Source organism: Trematomus bernacchii, unplaced genomic scaffold, assembly GCF_902827165.1.
Source record: "Trematomus bernacchii unplaced genomic scaffold, fTreBer1.1, whole genome shotgun sequence".
Lineage (NCBI taxonomy): Eukaryota > Metazoa > Chordata > Actinopteri > Perciformes > Nototheniidae > Trematomus > Trematomus bernacchii.
Window position 1 is genome coordinate 914891 of NW_022987565.1, and position 17327 is coordinate 932217.

The following is a 17327-nucleotide window of genomic DNA, read 5'->3' on the forward strand; positions in this document are numbered from 1 at the left end:
CCTCACATGCTGGACATCAGTACCATTTTGTTTATGAAGCAAAGACCGTGTCTGAAGCACAGAGATACTGCAGAGAGAAACACACAGACCTGGCCACTGTAGACAGCATGGAGGTTGTGGAGCTCCTGAACGACATGGCAGGACAATACTTTAAACGCTAGATCAGGGTGTTCATTTTTAAACACATTTAATGTTGCTTTCAGTCAGCCTGGAAAGGGCTGTATGAGGACGTGGACACCTGGAGGTGGTCACTGTCAGACCCAAGCTTCTACAAACCGGGGGAGATGGAGTTCAGACGATGGGGGTCTGGACAACCAGGCAACACTGTGACAGAACGATGCTCAATGATTTGTTCTCCTCATGGACTATGGGATGATGTTGTTTGTGACAACCGCTACTGCGCAGTCTGCTGTGAGGTCACAGGTAAGAATATTAATTTCAGATGAATTTGAAGCTTCTGAAAGTATATTATTATTATTATTCTATATCTGACAAATGGTTCCCAAACTTTTTTATATCTGAACTCTTACTTATATTTAAATTCATGTGGAGAGACCGTTTAAAAACACTTTCAGATTATAATATCATACATGTTTATTTAATACATGTGTTCATTTATTGGTGTAATTCCTTATGTCTAGATGATTTGAATGTAATATTTTATATTATAAAGGCATCAATACCACCACAGATGTGTGATTGATGTCAGGCTGTATGTCGTGGTGCCTCTACTCAGCACTTCTCTGGGGTCCATTTTCAGGACCGAATGTGAGATTTCTCTCCACTGATGGTGTAATGACATGGACTGAGGCCCAGAGCTACTGCAGAGAACACCACACAGACCTGGCCAGTGTGAGAAACCCGGCGGAGGAGCAGCAGATTGTTGAGCTGTTACCTGGAGGGATATATTGGATCGGCCTTTACAGAGACTCCTGGAAGTGGTCCGATGGAAGTTTCCCCTCCTTTAGGTACTGGGCAGAAAATGAACCTAAACACAGAGCTTTTAAGGTTTGTGTGGCTGCAGCTTTCCATGACTCTGGAAAATGGGAGGGCTTGTACTGTGGGTTGAAGAAACCATTCATTTGCTAAGGACGTGAGTAACACGAAGATTCACTGTTAAATTCCATAATTCCGTCAAATAAGCTATAAAGAAAACAAAATAATTGTACATATAATTCATTTTCACATTGTTAGGGATGCTAAATTAGGGAATTGGCTTCCATAACATGAGGATTTGATGCTTTATTTCATATATTGTCATAAAAGTCATATGTTTTGGGATCAGACCAAGTTTTCTTCCTGTAATATGTAAGAATGTCTTCCAATGATTTCATTAAACACAATTATGCCGTCACCCAAATGGGGATGAAAACTTGAAGCAATTTCCCTAAAGATATTTATAACTATTTTAATTACTGTAACAACTTCTAGGGGGAAAATATTAATTATTGCTTTTTCTATCTTTCTAAATATTATGATTTGATGCTCCTTTTTTTTGTCATATATGATAATATATATATATATATGTAATTAATTAATATTTTGCTGTTTTTAAAATAGAAATGTCCTCATGAAAAGCACTTTGGGATGCACCTTGCATGAAAGGTTCCATATAAATAAAGTAGTTATTATTATAAATGTCTTTCTAAGGTTTAATTTTTTCAGATCAAGTAAAGGCAACGTGTCTTGATGTCATTGCGTCTGTTACCGTGGACACGGAGTAGTCACAACACTCCTGACGTTAGCGTGCTAAACAGATCTTCAAACAAAACCCTTTTTATTTCTGTTTTGGAGAACTGAGAAACGGCTCTGGTGTCCTTGTGTTCTTCCTGCCCTGCCCTGCTGTGTCTTGTGTTTGAGATTAGTTTTGCATGCTCATACCATCCTTACAGTGTTAAACTCTAACCAAAAGTAAAGCTGTTTTACTGTCAAACTTCTTTATAGTAAAGTACTGTTAACAGTTAATTGTGAATACAAAATGAATTATTACAGGGTGATACAAATTATATCATAACGTATAGACTTAAGGAGCAAGTATTGATTACCTTTCATTTTGATACTTTGAGTACATGTTCCTGATTATAATCACAAAATGCAAGTATTTTAATTGTAATGTGGTATTTTGACAGTGTTGATCTCATCCAAAGAGAACATGCGTATTGTTCCAGGTTTAACCTCTGGGTAGTTTTATTGTGCTGCTTTGACCTTTCTTACTTTATGCAAACAGAGTGATTTGAATGTTATATCAAAGCAAAATCAGCATACCCAAATGAACACTCTCAGATCTGATTTCAACACTTTGTGTCAATGGGTCCACACCACATAGTGTACATTTAACCCTTTTTGCAGAGTAGGAACCTTAACTACAATTTATTGTAATTTTTAACTCTATTTGGAGATCAAATATATATAATATAAAAATAATCACTATGAAGAATAAACTATATCCAATAAAGAGATGTTATTTATTTGAATTGTTTATTCAGTTATTTCTCACATGTTGGATTATTGGCTGGTATTGGTTATTGGCCAGAATGGTAATTTCCCTGATTTTAGACAATTTATGGCCTCCTGATTCTCTATATAGATATAAAGATATTTGTTCTCCTTTATTCAAGAAAATATATATTTACTTCTAAACGTGATTTTATGCGGGGTGGAGGGAGTTAAATATTAGTTAAATATAACATTAGTGCGTGTGATTGTAGTGTGTGTGTCTGTGTGTGTGTGTGTGTCTGTGTGTGTGTGTGTGTGTGTGTGCGTGTGCGTGCGCATGTGTGTGTTTGTGTGTATTGTTATTTTTCTTTGTCTAAAATTAGTAATTATGTCAATACTTAAAGTGGAATTTGTACAAATGTGTGTTTTTTATGAAATGTGGTTGCTTATGGTAATATTCTTTTAATTTAAAATACAGAATACCTTTGATCATATTTTGTTTTCATCCTATCCAAAGAGAGGAGATGTATTGTGCCAGATTTAGCCTCTACTTCATTTCTACTGAAGGAAGCATCTGCATACTCCCTCAAAACCCTGAATGTGCCTTTCTAACTTTATGCAAACTCGAAAGGACTTTAATATTATATCTGATTCCTTAAAACGACATGAGTGAATGGGAATGGACGCTCATCGCTCTTTGGGTCCGTAATACAATAAAGGGGACATGATCAAATAGGAATATAATTATCTTTTAAATAACGTTAACTAAAGGGAACAATCTATTTGACACAGCTGAAGCTCTGGCCTTCCTTAAAAACTAACTCATTTAATAAAAATCACAGTTGTATTACACACAATGCACTGTTTTTTGAGAACAACAATTCGTAACTAATGCACCATAATACATTCTGATGAAAAATAAAAATGATTATGAATACAAATAAAATAAAAGAAGCCTCCCGTGAGTTACTACAAGCTATAAAGTAGATTTTAAAAACGTTTTATAGAATAAAAGCTCAATGCTGGACGTTGTAGAAATGCGTGTGTACAAAGGAGCCTCATTCACTTTACATTGGGGTTGTTTGCGTGGTGCCGACACGTAAATGTAGCAAAGTTCGTGACTCCACCACGCACTGCGGTGTTAAGGAGTCGTGGTGGAGTCACGCATTCTGGTGAGACCAGGTTGGTAAATAAATAGTTTTTCGGGGTTTGGGTGTTTTGTTTGATTTTAAATAAACAAAGTGTTGGCTTTCAGAATATGAAACTTTTATTTCCAAAATCACACGATAAATACATTTTTTAAGCTTGTAAAGGGAAGATGACAGGCACCTCTCACTCGCCACTCTGCTCTTCCTCAGCGCCGCCCCCCTCCCTCCGGCTGAAATTATGAATGTAAGCGTATACTGTAGTAATCATAGATAACACCGCAGGGCCCGTTACAGTTTGTTTTCATCTGATTTCAAATAAACAAAGTCTTGGCTTTCAGAATATGAAACTTGTTTCGGCAAATTCAGATGATAAATACAACTTTGAAGCTTGTAACGGCATAATTACAAGCGGAGAACGGAGTAACTTAACGTCACAGCAGGCATAACAACAGCCGGTGTTTCTCGTGAGTGTTTTCCCCGGGAAACAAACACAATACACACAAAGACCAGTAATCCAAACGAAAATATTTTCCCTCCGTACTACTTTGATCATTTGCTCCGCTAATAATCAATCAGATCGATGGATAATTTTGAGAAAAAGGCCTTCAAAGTTTCCTCTTCTCTGAAAGAAGAGGAAACTTTGAAGGCCTTTTTCTCAAAATGATGACTCGGTGATAGTCATTATATAATGTGACATATTTCGCTTAATATTTGGAGTACAACAACAATCCTGATATCATTAGAAAGCTAGGAATCTCCTCTTTCTAACAGTGTATACAACTCAAAATGTGTCTTCGGGTCAATGCGACTGATTTCGATAGAGCAGGTCACATATACACTTGGTATTAAGATGGTTTTTGAATGGCTGCCAGAGTTTATGTTGTTCATTTCACTCTGTAAGTGATGTTGGTCACCACTGTTTCTGTCAGGTGTGAACCAGGCTACCCACTTGAGTTTGAAGGATTTTTAAAACAGTATATTTATAAATAACTATCACTTTTGTTATCTGACTTGGTTTGGACTGACCTGTTAGTCTTATTCACTGTCAACAAAAAAGTGTGTGTGTGTGTGTGTGTGTGTGTGTGTGTGTGTGTGTGTGTGTGTGTGTGTGTGTGTGTGTGTGTGTGTGTGTGTGTGTGTGTGTGTGTGTGTGTGTGTGTGTGTGTGTGTGTGTGTGTGTGTGTGTGGTTTTATTTCTTGAATGTTTAGAAAGTAGGGGAACGTTTAAACTTTGTAGAAAAATAGCTGTATCAAGTTTTTTTAAACAGATCCCCAAATGGTCTTTTCAGCTGTATGGTTATTATTTGCCTAATATGCAAAGGATTGTTGCCTCTGACCAATTTGCATGGAGCCAGAGGACGCATCAGACTTCATGATGCATCATCATAATAGATTGATTTACTAGCATAGTAATTGGTTTTATTAGACTGTCAATATGTGTTTTTATGAAGTTGGTGTCTAAATCATCTGCATATAGCCTTAGAACCTTTTAACCCTAAGATTATATTTTTTACCTCAACCTCTCTGTTACCTTTCGCACCTTCAATTATATTGATGAAAAAGTTTGCTTTGGCCTGTCTTATTGTTTGAGTTACCTTATTACGAGCATGAGTACATTTATGTCTGTCAGTGGATAGTCCGGATTTTAAGCTCTGCTTTAATAGTTGGTCTCTAGATTTAATCAAATTCCTGCACTGTAGATTCAGCCAGGGAAGATGATGTTCCTTCCTGTCCCTAACTGACCCTCTCCTTGAGAAGGAAGACATTGCATCATTAATTTGAGATATAAACAGATCACTGTTTTCACCAATGTCTTCAGAGGACAGAGTGTCCCCCCAATTAATCATTTTCACTGCCTCCATAAAACGTTGTTGCAGGTTTTTGGGGATGAAGCGTGAACCCAAGGCAGGGGTTTTAGGTGTGGCCATGAACAGGGGCGGACTGGGACTATAAATCAGCCCGGGACTCTCGACCGGCCCACTTCGGTACCGCCGGCCCACCTCGGTACCGCAAGTTAATACCGCGAGGAAATTGTCGACGGGGGGGGGGGTGCTAGTGACTTATCCGACCGGCCCACGTCGTCCGACCGGCCCACTTCAGTACCGGCCCATCGGGATTCGTCCCGAACGTCCCGATGGCCAGTCCGCCCCTGGCCATGAACCTTTTGTTTGTGAGTTTCCTGGCAAAAAGAACAAGATTATGGTCAGAAAGACCAGTCAGGAAGTTGTAGGTTTTAACTATTCTGTCAGTTTTGTTTGTAAATAATAAATCTATCATAGTCTTGGAGGTTTTGGTTATTCTAGTCGGTTGATCCATTAGTTGTATTAAGTTGTGTTTATCCGTGATCCGTTTTATGCTTTTTCTATTTTGTCTGTCATTCCAGTTGATATTACAGTCTCCTAAAATAATTAGCTCTTTGTTGGAGTCACAGGAATTCAGCAGGAGTTTTACCTGGTCATAGAAATCCACCTTAGCGGTGGGTTGTCGATACAGGCAAATCATGGTGAGGGACATTTCCTCAGATAGTGTGATTTCCACACCAACACAATCAAACTCAATATTAGCTGGGAGTGCAATCTCCCTACAAGTAAAGGTATTCCTCACATAAAGCAACACACCCCCTCCTTTTCCCTTCAGTCTGTCCTTCCTAAACACATGATATCCTGACATAGATACAAGAGTGGATGGTGACGAATGTTTTAGCCAAGATTCAGATATTCCCAAACAGTCAATATTGGACTCAAGGAGGAGATGTTCTAGTTGTTCATGTTTATTGCAGATGCTGCGGAAATTTAAATGTCCACTGAATAGTCCCTTCGGCTTGCACCGAAGATCCCACACTATTTTAGCTTGATTCACTGTTTGAAACATTTTTGTGCAACAGTGTTTTTTGAACACAGGATTTCTAGGCTTTACCCCAGTGCCGTTGCTGACAGTGGAGCAGTCAAAGCTAGCTGGTGTTTTATGGATCTCGGCACGGAGCCATCGGCGCTGCAGTCCTCCGATGGTGTTGCCATCAGCGCGAGACCACCGAGACCCGCCGGCAGAGCTAGCTGTTCAGCTAGCCGGCTTCTTCTGAAGCCAGTCCGGTGGTGTCCGGTGGTGTCCGGTGGTGCGGTGGTGTCCGGTGGTGTCCGGTGGTGTCCGGTGGTGTCCGGTGGTGCGAGAATCTCCGCTGCTAGGCCGCTAGCCCTCGGTGTGGATCCGTAGGTCTCCGGTGGTGTGGAAGTAGGGCTGTGCGATTATGGCAAAAATCATAACCACGATTATTTTGGTCAATGATTGATATCACGATTATTAAATACGATTATTCATTGACTTTGAAAACATCCATTTATTGAACTTTAAAACAAATACAAATAATAATTTGAACAGTGTCTTTTTAACTGTTGATTACCCTGAACGTATAATTCAACTGAAAAACCAATACGAAAATAAATGATATCAAAATAATAAATACCAATAAACAAGATCAACAAATATTTTGGAGCACACTTCAACAAGCTACTAAACATATATAAATATGATAAATACAAATAAATTAGAATAAAATAAATTAGATCAAATATGTCCCAACCTAGCAAAGCAAAATAATCATTTTTTTCGATTATGTTGTTTTTGTAATTGTGGCAGGCCAAAATCGTAATTGCGATTAAAATACGATTAATGGCACAGCCCTATGTGGAAGCTATCCGTCCTCCTCTGAAGCCAGCCGGCGGTGTGTGGATCTCCGCTGCTCGGCCACCAGCCCTCGGCGTGGACCCGTAGTCCTCCGGTGGTGTGGGTAGAGGTCCTGCTGCTAGGCCGGCAGCCGTCGGCGCGAGACCGCAGAGACCCGCCGGTGGTGCTAGCTGCTCAGGATGGAGGTTGTGAAGCTCCTGAACAACATGGCAGGCCAATACAACCAAGTGAGGTCACTTTTCTCTGTCTTTCGATTCAAATGAATTACATTTATTTTAGAGTCAAATTTAAAATCGACAGATTATTACAGAAAGCTGAAAACAGAGTTGTAAAAAATATTAAGCCCAAGCCAGCGTAAAATACTGAAATAAAGTTGAAGAGGTTCAGAGTAGCAAGGCTTTAAATGAATGTTGACTTGAGGGGATTCCCATTAGATCACCATGTACCAAGGCTGGTCTCATGAAGGCAAAACATGTCTCTTTAATAAACACATACATTTCCTTGAGCAGCTTTAAAAGCTAGATCAGGGTGTTAGTTTTTAAACACATTTAATGTTTCTTTCAGTCAGCCTGGAAAGGGCTGTATGAGGACGTGGTCACCTGGAGGTGGTCACTGTCAGACCCAAGCTTCTACAAACCGGGGGAGATGGAGTTCAGACGATGGGGGTCTGGACAACCAGGCAACACTGTGACAGAACGATGCTCAATGATTTGTTCTCCTCATGGACTATGGGATGATGTTGTTTGTGACAACCGCTACTGTGCAGTCTGCTGTGAGGTCAAAGGTAAGAATATTAATTTCAGATTATTTTGAAGCTTCTGAAATTATATTATTATTATTCTATATCTGACAAATGGTTCCCAAACTTTTTTATATCTGAACTCTTACTTATATTTAAATTCATGTGGAGAGACCGTTTAAAAACACTTTCAGATTATAATATCATACATGTTTATTTAATACATGTGTTCATTTATTGGTGTAATTCCTTATGTCTAGATGATTTTAATGTTATATTTTATATTATAAAGGCATCAATACCACCACAGATGTGTGATTGATGTCAGGCTGTATGTCGTGGTGCCTCTACTCAGCACTTCTCTGGGGTCCATTTTCAGGACCGAATGTGAGATTTCTCTCCACTGATGGTGTAATGACATGGACTGAGGCCCAGAGCTACTGCAGAGAACACCACACAGACCTGGCCAGTGTGAGAAACCCGGCGGAGGAGCAGCAGATTGTTGAGCTGTTACCTGGAGGGATATATTGGATCGGCCTTTACAGAGACTCCTGGAAGTGGTCCGATGGAAGTTTCTCCTCCTTCAAGTACTGGGCAGAAAATGAACCTGAACACAGAGCTTTTAAGGTTTGTGTGGCTGCAGCTTTCCATGACTCTGAAAAATGGGAGGGCTTGTACTGTGGGTTGAAGAAACCATTCATTTGCTACGGACGTGAGTAACACGAAGATTCACTGTTAAATTCCATAATTCCGTCAAATAAGCTATGAAGAAAACAAAATAATTGTACATATAATTCATTTTTACATTTTTAGGGATAATAAATTAGGGAATTGGCTTCCATAACATGAGGATTTGATGCTTTACTTCATATATTGTCATAAAAGTAATATGTTTTGGGATCAGACCAAGTTTTCTTCCTGTAATATGTAAGAATGTCTTCCAATTATTTCATAAAACACAATTATGCCGTCACCCAAATGGGGATGAAAACTTGAAGCAATTTCCCTAAAGATTTGTATGACTATTTTAATTACTGTAACAACTTCGAGGGGAAAATATTAATTAATGCCTTTTCTATCTTTCTAAATATTATGATTTGATGCTCCTTTTTTTTGTCATATATGATAATATATATATATATATATGTAATTAATTAATATTTTGCTGTTTTCAAAATAGAAATGTCCTCATGAAAAGCACTTTGGGATGCACCTTGCATGAAAGGTTCCATACAAATAAAGTAACTATTATTATTAATGTATTTATAATGTTTAATTTTTTCAGATCAAATAAAGGCAACGTGTCTTGATGTCATTGCGTCTGTTACCGTGGACACGGAGTAGTCACAACACTCCTGACGTTAGCGTGCTAAACAGATCTTCAAACAAAACCCTTTTTATTTCTGTATTGGAGAACTGAGAAACGGCTCTGGTGTCCTTGTGTTCTTCCTGCCCTGCCCTGCTGTGTCTTGTGTTTGAGATTAGTTTTGCATGCTCATACCATCCTTACAGTGTTAAACTCTAACCAAAAGTAAAGCTGTTTTACTGTCAAACTTCTTTATAGTAAAGTACTGTTAACAGTTAATTGTGAAAACAAAATGAATTATTACAGGGTGATACAAATTATATCATAACGTATAGACTTAGGGAGCAAGTATTGATTACCTTTCATGTTGATACTTTGAGTACATGTTCCTGATTATAATGACAATATGCATGTATTTTACTTGTAATGTGGTATTTGGACAGTGTTGATCTCATCCAAAGAGAACATACGTATTGTTCCAGGTTTAACCTCTGGGTAGTTTTATTGTGCTGCTTTGACCTTTCTTACTTTATGCAAACAGAGTGATTTGAATGTTATATCAAAGCAAAATCAGCATACCCAAATGAACACTCTCAGATCTGATTTCAACACTTTGTGTCAATGGGTCCACACCACATAGTGTACATTTAACCCTTTTTGCAGAGTAGGTACCTTAACTACAATTTATTGTAATTTTCAACTCTATTTGGAGATCAAATTAAAATTATATTTGTTCGTTTTTTCTCAACACAAGATAGTTGTTAACCACTGTCACTCCCATATTTACACTGTAATGTGTAAACAGAGGTGGGAAGTAACTAAGTACGTTTGCTCAAGTACTGTACTTAAGATATAATACCAACTTTGATAACACTTTAATGCATCAATAATTATAATCAAAACATATAATATATCTTTTTCTGAAATGGGCCAATCTGCAAATGAGTACTTTTACTTTTGGTACTTTAAGTATATTCTGATGCCAATACTTTTCTACTTTTACTTGAGTAACATTTTGAATCCAGGACTTTTGCTTGTAACAGAGTATTTCTACACTCTGGTACTTCTACTTTTACTTAAGTACAAGTTCTGAGTAATTTTTCCACCTCTGGGTGTAAATAAGCGCCATAGATCTTCTTCCTTGGGCCTCTCTTCCATCCAGCCGTTGGTTTAACTTGTCCCGACCGAAGCGTGAACCTTTTTTTCTTTGTGTCCAAGAAAGACCACTCTCTGCGCGCCTGCATTGTAACAACATCACCATCAAAAACAAATATGGCCTCTCATCAACTCAGCCTTCGAACCACTACAGGAAGCCACCATCTTCTCAAAACTCAACCTCAGGAACGCCTACCAGCTGGTCCGTCAAGCAGACAAGTGGAAGAGGCCCCACTAGGCCATTTAGAGTATCTAGAGATACCATTTGGACCAATGCCCCAGCTGTCTTCCAGGCTCTGATGCACGATGTCCTCCGTGACATCCTGAACCGTTCAGTTTTTGTGTATCTTGTTGTCATCTTAATATTCTCACGTACCATGGAGGAACACACCCAACATGTGCAGCAGGTTCTACAAAGGCTCCTGGAAAACAAACTGTTTGTCAAAGCAGAAATATGCTAATTTATTTTGGATTCAGTTGATTTTCTGGGCTACTTCATCGAGCCAGAGCAGGTGAAAGCAGACCCAGAGAAAGTACAAGCTGTGGCACAATGCCCCAAACCTTCCAGCAGGATGCAGCTCCAGCGTTTTTTGGGGTTTACACATTTTTGTTGTCGATATATCAGAGACTGTCGTGTGGCCATTCCTCTCAACCAACTCACCTCCCCAGCAATCCATGTCTTGTGGACTCCCCAGGCTGATCCTGCCTTCTCAGAGCTGAAGAGACATTTCTTGTCAGCCTCTATTCTTACTCATACTGACACATCTCTACAGTTTATTGTTGAGGTAGATGCTTGAAGACTGACAACTGCTGAGCGCAACTATGATGTTGGCAACAAGGAGCTGCTTGCTGTGAAGCTTGCACTGGAAGAATGGAGGCACTGGCTGGAGGGCTCTAAACATCCATTCCTTGTGTGGACACACCATAGGAAACTGGCCTACATAAAAACTGCCAAATGATTAAACTCTTGTCAAACCTGCTGGGCTTTCATTTCTGGCAGATTCAACGTTACCTTTACCTATCGTTCCGATTCTAGAAACCTACAAACCTGTTTTTCCTGCGGCAGCTGAAGAAATTCAACCTGCCAAAGTCGATGATGGTTTCTACACCACCATCATCGAGTCCATCCTCACCTCCTCCATCACCATCTGGTACGCTGCAGCTACAGCTAAGGACAACGGAAGGTTTCAGCGTATCATCCGCTCTGCAGACACAAACTGTTTACCCCTCTCCCCTCTGGAGGAGGCTGCGCTCCATCAGGACCAAAACCTCTCGCCACCTGAACAGTCTCCTCCCCTCTGCTACCGGTCTCATCAACAAGGACCGGGACCCCCACGGACACTGACTTCTACCAACCCCAGAAAAACATTATGTATTACATTAAGTCACATCGTGCGAATCCTACAAATGTGGTGCACATTTCTTCTCCACACTACCTCTTGTATATCAGCACAGCTCTCCACTTTGGATATAGTACAGAGTATCTTTCATGTTTTATTTGACTGTACCCAGTTTCTTAGAGAATTATATTTTCTTAAAAGTTTTTTTAAATAGCTGTTATAACAGTTCTATTTTATTTTTATTTTGTTCACGTACATATTCTTCTTTCTTCGTCTTTGTATGCATCACATAAACCAAAGCAAATTCCTCATATGTGTAAACCTACTTCAGAATTCTGATTCTGATTCTCAAGTCCTTTTCTGCGACTGGGTCCTGTATTTAACATAACCCGAACAATTTGCCTATGCAAACATCTGTTGCGTCTGACCTTGCATGAAGTTAGATGACAATAGCTTACTCAAAGACATTCATGAGAAACACTATGAGCTGTAACAACAGTTGCAGTCAGAGAGCAAACAACGATGGACGTAGTTCTGCTGCTGATCATGGCAGCTGCAGGCAAGTGTTTTATATATTTGGATATCTTTTTATGTCTTTATTGATTATTTCATGTAAACCTGAGGGGTGGGGAGATAAATAACTAGAGAAGACATTTCTGATTCTATTTGACAATTACTTGTTTTGCATTCTTAACACCTTTTATATTGTTTGAAAGGTACTTGCTTAAAAACAACTAAATGAAGTTCAGCTGAAAGCTACATATTTCACTGTGAATTGTTTGAAGTAGAAGTCAAAATGTATAATGATGCGCCATATTACAGTAAAGTGTGATTCAAAAAGTCAAGTTATAGCCTAAATGAATGTGTGTGTCTCTACAGGGCTGAGCGCTGTCTCCTCACATGCTCAACGTCAGTACCATTTTGTTTCTGAAGCAAAGACCATGTCTGAAGCACAGAGATACTGCAGAGAGAAACACACAGACCTGGCCACTGTAGACAGCATGGAGGTTGTGGAGCTCCTGAACAACACGGCAGGCCAATACAACCAAGTGAGGTCACTTTTCTCTGTCTTTCAATTCAAAAGAATTACATTTCTTTTAGAGTCAAATTGAAAAAGGAGAGATTATTACAGAAAGCTAAACCTGTTTTAAAGTCCTATGGGAACCTGAGTATTAAAACAGAGTTGAAAATGTTTTAAGCCAAAGCTATAGCATAAAACCCTGTAATAAAGTGGAAGAGGTTCAGAGTAACAAGGCTGTAAATGAATGTTGACTTGAGGGCATTCCCATCAGATCACCATGTACCAAGGCTGGTCTCATAAAGGCAAACAAAACCTTCTCTTTATTAAACATACACATTTTCTTCAGCAGCAGCTTTAAAAGCTTCAACAGGATGCCATAATTATAACAATTTATTGCTTTCAGTCAGCCTGGATAGGACTGCACGATGACCGGGACACCTGGAGGTGGTCGATGTCAGACCCAAGCTTCTACGGACCGGGGGAGACGGAGTTCAGACGATGGTATCCTGGGCAACCATACAACAAGCACAATATACCATGCACATTGTTTTATCCTGATCGAACATGGCATGATGGTGATTGTAATAAGCGCCTCAAGGTGCTCTGCTTTGATGTCACAGGTAAGAATATAAACTTTAAATTAATATTACACATTTAAAATCATATTTTAAGCTTCTGAAATACAATGCATTGGTCTTTATCTAACTAGCGGTTCCCAACCTTTTTTCTTTGTGACTTTCTTTCCTGTGTTAGCAGTTCCACTAAAGACATTTCCCTTTTCACTCAAATTCTCACATGGTTTCATCTGAAAGATAACATAAAAGGAAATGATGTATATACATTTTTTTGCAAACTTGTTTTAGGTACGTTTTACATCTTATACATCTGTACTAAACAGAATAAGAACAATATAGAATCAATATAATTTGAATGAAGCTTTAACCTGTAACAGAGTATCTTCACATTGTTGTTCTCCTGCTTTTACTAAAAGATCTGAATATTCCACCACTGATACTACTAAAGTTTCTTGCCAACATTCATGTGTTGAAAAACCCCAGAACTACAAATTACAAAGTACAAATGTGTGGGATTTAAATGTAATATTTTATATTATAAAGGCATCAATACCACCAGAGATGTGGCATTGATGTCAGGCTGTATGTTGTGGTGCCTCTACTCAGCTTCTCTGGGGTCCATTTTCAGGGCAGAATGCAACATTTGTCCTCATTGAGAGCCAAAAGACATGGACTGAGGCCCAGAGCTACTGCAGAGAACACCACACAGACCTGGCCAGTGTGAGAAACGAGACAGAGAACCAGCAGATTGTTGAGCTGTTACCTGCAGGGTATTATTATTGGATGGGCCTTTACAGAGACTCCTGGAAGTGGTCCGATGGAAGCAACTCCTCCTTCAAGTACTGGGCAGATAATGAACCTAAACTCAGAGCTTTAAAGGTTTGTGTGGCTGCAGCTTTCGACAACTTTGGAAAATGGGAGGACTTGGACTGTGGAGTGAAGAAACCATTCATTTGCTACGGACGTGAGTAAAATTCACAGCTGCGTCAAAGCAAGTGATGATATTGAGTCTGTTGAAAAAGAAGACACCATAAATGTTGTGACTGATGAAGTTTGTTTGTGTTTTTAGCTGTTGTGCCTGTTTCAATGAAAGTGATAAAGGTGAGAGTGGAGAAACCAAACGGTGTGGATCTGAACGACCCCGCTTTTCTGGATGCGATGTTGGTGGAGGTAAATCATGTTTTCTACTTTTATGCAAAAACATCACCAGAAAGGAAATTCACATGACATGAGAACAAGAGACAAAAGAGATAGGAAACAAATAAATATCTATTAAAGAATAATGAATTCAACGAAAGAAAATGTAGTAAATGAATTTCAATATGAATGAAATGGACCAAGATGAACATGAATGAAATTCTATATCCATTATACATTCAATACTTTGGCCACAAATAACAGGACCCAAGCATTTAGTAAGAAGACGTGTAAATATGTGCAGAAGTAAATAGCAGAAATTTAGCCACATGCCACCAAATGCATTAGGAAAATGTACAAATACTATTCCATAACCTGAGGTAAGCCTTTACACTGGAAGAAATAAGGGGAACAACTACCATTTCAGATGAGTGAACTAAAGATAAATCATCTGTTTTTATTGGAACGATAATGATAATGAGTTTTTGTGTCTCAGGCGAAAAAGAACCTAAGGGCCCAGGGATTGGACGACAACGTCCAACTGGCCTGGAGGAAGCAGCCGGATGGACAAGTCTTCCACAAGGAGGAGGAGAAGAAGAGGGATGAGCTCTAAAGCTGAATTGCTGTGTCGGCTTTTATCAGAGAAAAGTGTATTTCTTTCCTCAAAGTCCTCGTGTTACAGAATACAGCTGCAACAATGATCTGAATAATCTATCAGTAGTGAGATAAGATAAGAGCTGTAATGTTTTCTCTTGTTATATATGGTTTTGAAGTTAATATGTTTGGGGTTTTAACTGTTCATGTATCTGCTTGACCTGCGAAAAACTGGATTTCTTTCCTATTTTGTGACATTTTATATGTTTTTTTCAGATAAAATATAATAAGACATTTTAAAATAATATAAGATTTAATAGAGGGCAATTCCAGGAAATCTTATTACCAATTAACATGATGACCTCTAATGCATCTTTAAAGTCATTTTCATTAAACAAAATGTAATTCTTCATTTGAAACTTATATTTGATCCTAAAAACGTGTTTTTTAACTCACTGTTATTAATATCTTCAAATGAGTTAAACATTGTGTTTATTGCTCCTTTTCTTTAGGGATGCAAACTTTAAGAAATGTTCCTAAAATTGGTGAATCAGCTTCCAGAATATGAAGATTTAATGCTTTTCTTTGTGCTATGTGGTCATAAACTGAATCTCTTCAGGTTTTAATTCCCTCTGGCTGTGGGATATATAACAGGCATTTTACTCTTTTGTGTGACATTTGATAGATTAGATATTATTAGATTATAAATTAAGATATTAAATAAAAATGATTACCTTTAACGTTTATACAAATTAAATATCAGTTTTCGTTGCATTGCAACCACAAAAAATGTAATGTAATGCGAGAATATCTTCAAATAATCTAAATAGAAAATAATTAATTGTATTATTTTCATCCTTATTAAGGATATAAACTTGAAGCAAATTTCCTTAAATTATCTATAACCGTTTTACGTTACTCAAACATCCTTCTGGCAACAATGCTGAATATTCGCTGGTTCCAGCTTCTTAACTATTATTATAAGATTTGATGTTGTTTTTTGTCATGTATCTTCATGAAATTAATATACTGTTTACAAAAAATAATCACTATGAAGAATAAACTATATCCAATAAAGAGATGTTATTTCTTTGAATTATTTATTCAATTATTTCTCACATGTTGGATTATTGGTTGGTATCGGTTATTGGCCAGAATGGTAATTTCCCTGATTTTAGACCATTTATGGCCTCCTGATTCTCAATATAGATATATATAGATATTTGTTCTCCTTTATTCAAGAAAATATATATTTACATCAAACATTATATACACACAACACCTTGATATCACATCAGGGGTACATACTGTAGGTACAAATACAGTACAAAAAAGTGAAAACAAACATACTGTATAAAGAAATACATTTAATTTAAAGAACAAATATTGATGGATCATATATTATATAATGTATTAAATTCACATTTAAAATATCCTCCTCCTGAAGTTGTATCGTCTGTCCCGTTTCATGTTTAGAGAGATCACGTAACGTAAGACGTCTTTACGTCATCACGCATGGCTGTTACCATGGACACGGAGCAGTCACAACCGACGTTAGTTAGCTACACAGAAGAGAGACTCCAACTAAGCCGTTTTTATTTCTGTACGACGGGATGAGTAAAATACTTTATTTATTCTATTACGCTGTATATTTGAATCGTTTTTCTTAAGTTACAAATGTATCCCTTATGTTACCTTAACAGTAGAGCTTATTGTTATTGTAACACTAGCTAGAGGTGGAAGAAGAATCAAATAATTTACTTTAGTAAAAGCAGCAATACTTTTACAGTTTAAAAATACTATACTGCTGCTATAAAACTACTTTAAAATGAGACAGTACTTGAGTCAATATACTTAGTAACATTACACCACTGAAGCTAACGTTTGCCTAATTCCAAATTGAAAACTCCAAAGGTGTATGAAAGTGACCGTTGATTGTTCCCGCTGGTGTTAATGTCTTCATGAATTAATTAGTAAGTTAAGATGGACCTCATTGTGTCAAAGCACATTAAGTTATTTTGAAGTATCTGTGAAAATAAAACACTAATTTAGTACATTTACTTTAGCCTGTCGCTTAGGGGCCGGTGTAAGAGCCGTTTTTAATGAGAGTTCATGTTTGGGTTTTGGGCTGTCACAATTGGGTGTTATTCACTGTTTGTGCCATAGGGTGTCGCTGTCCGATTCCCCATGGCACA

General features: G+C 38.1%; 1 protein-coding gene across 1 annotated transcript; it reads left to right on the top strand.

Moving 5' to 3' along the window:
* LOC117478559 (putative C-type lectin domain family 20 member A) lies at positions 1 to 8769 on the top strand. Its single transcript, XM_034125562.1, has 4 exons — positions 1 to 134; positions 7472 to 7492; positions 7830 to 8049; positions 8384 to 8769. The coding sequence occupies exons 1-4, from the start codon at positions 108 to 110 to the stop codon at positions 8722 to 8724; spliced, it is 609 nt and encodes a 202-aa protein (XP_033981453.1). The 5' UTR covers positions 1 to 107; the 3' UTR covers positions 8725 to 8769.
* Positions 8770 to 17327: the final 8558 nt, after the last annotated feature.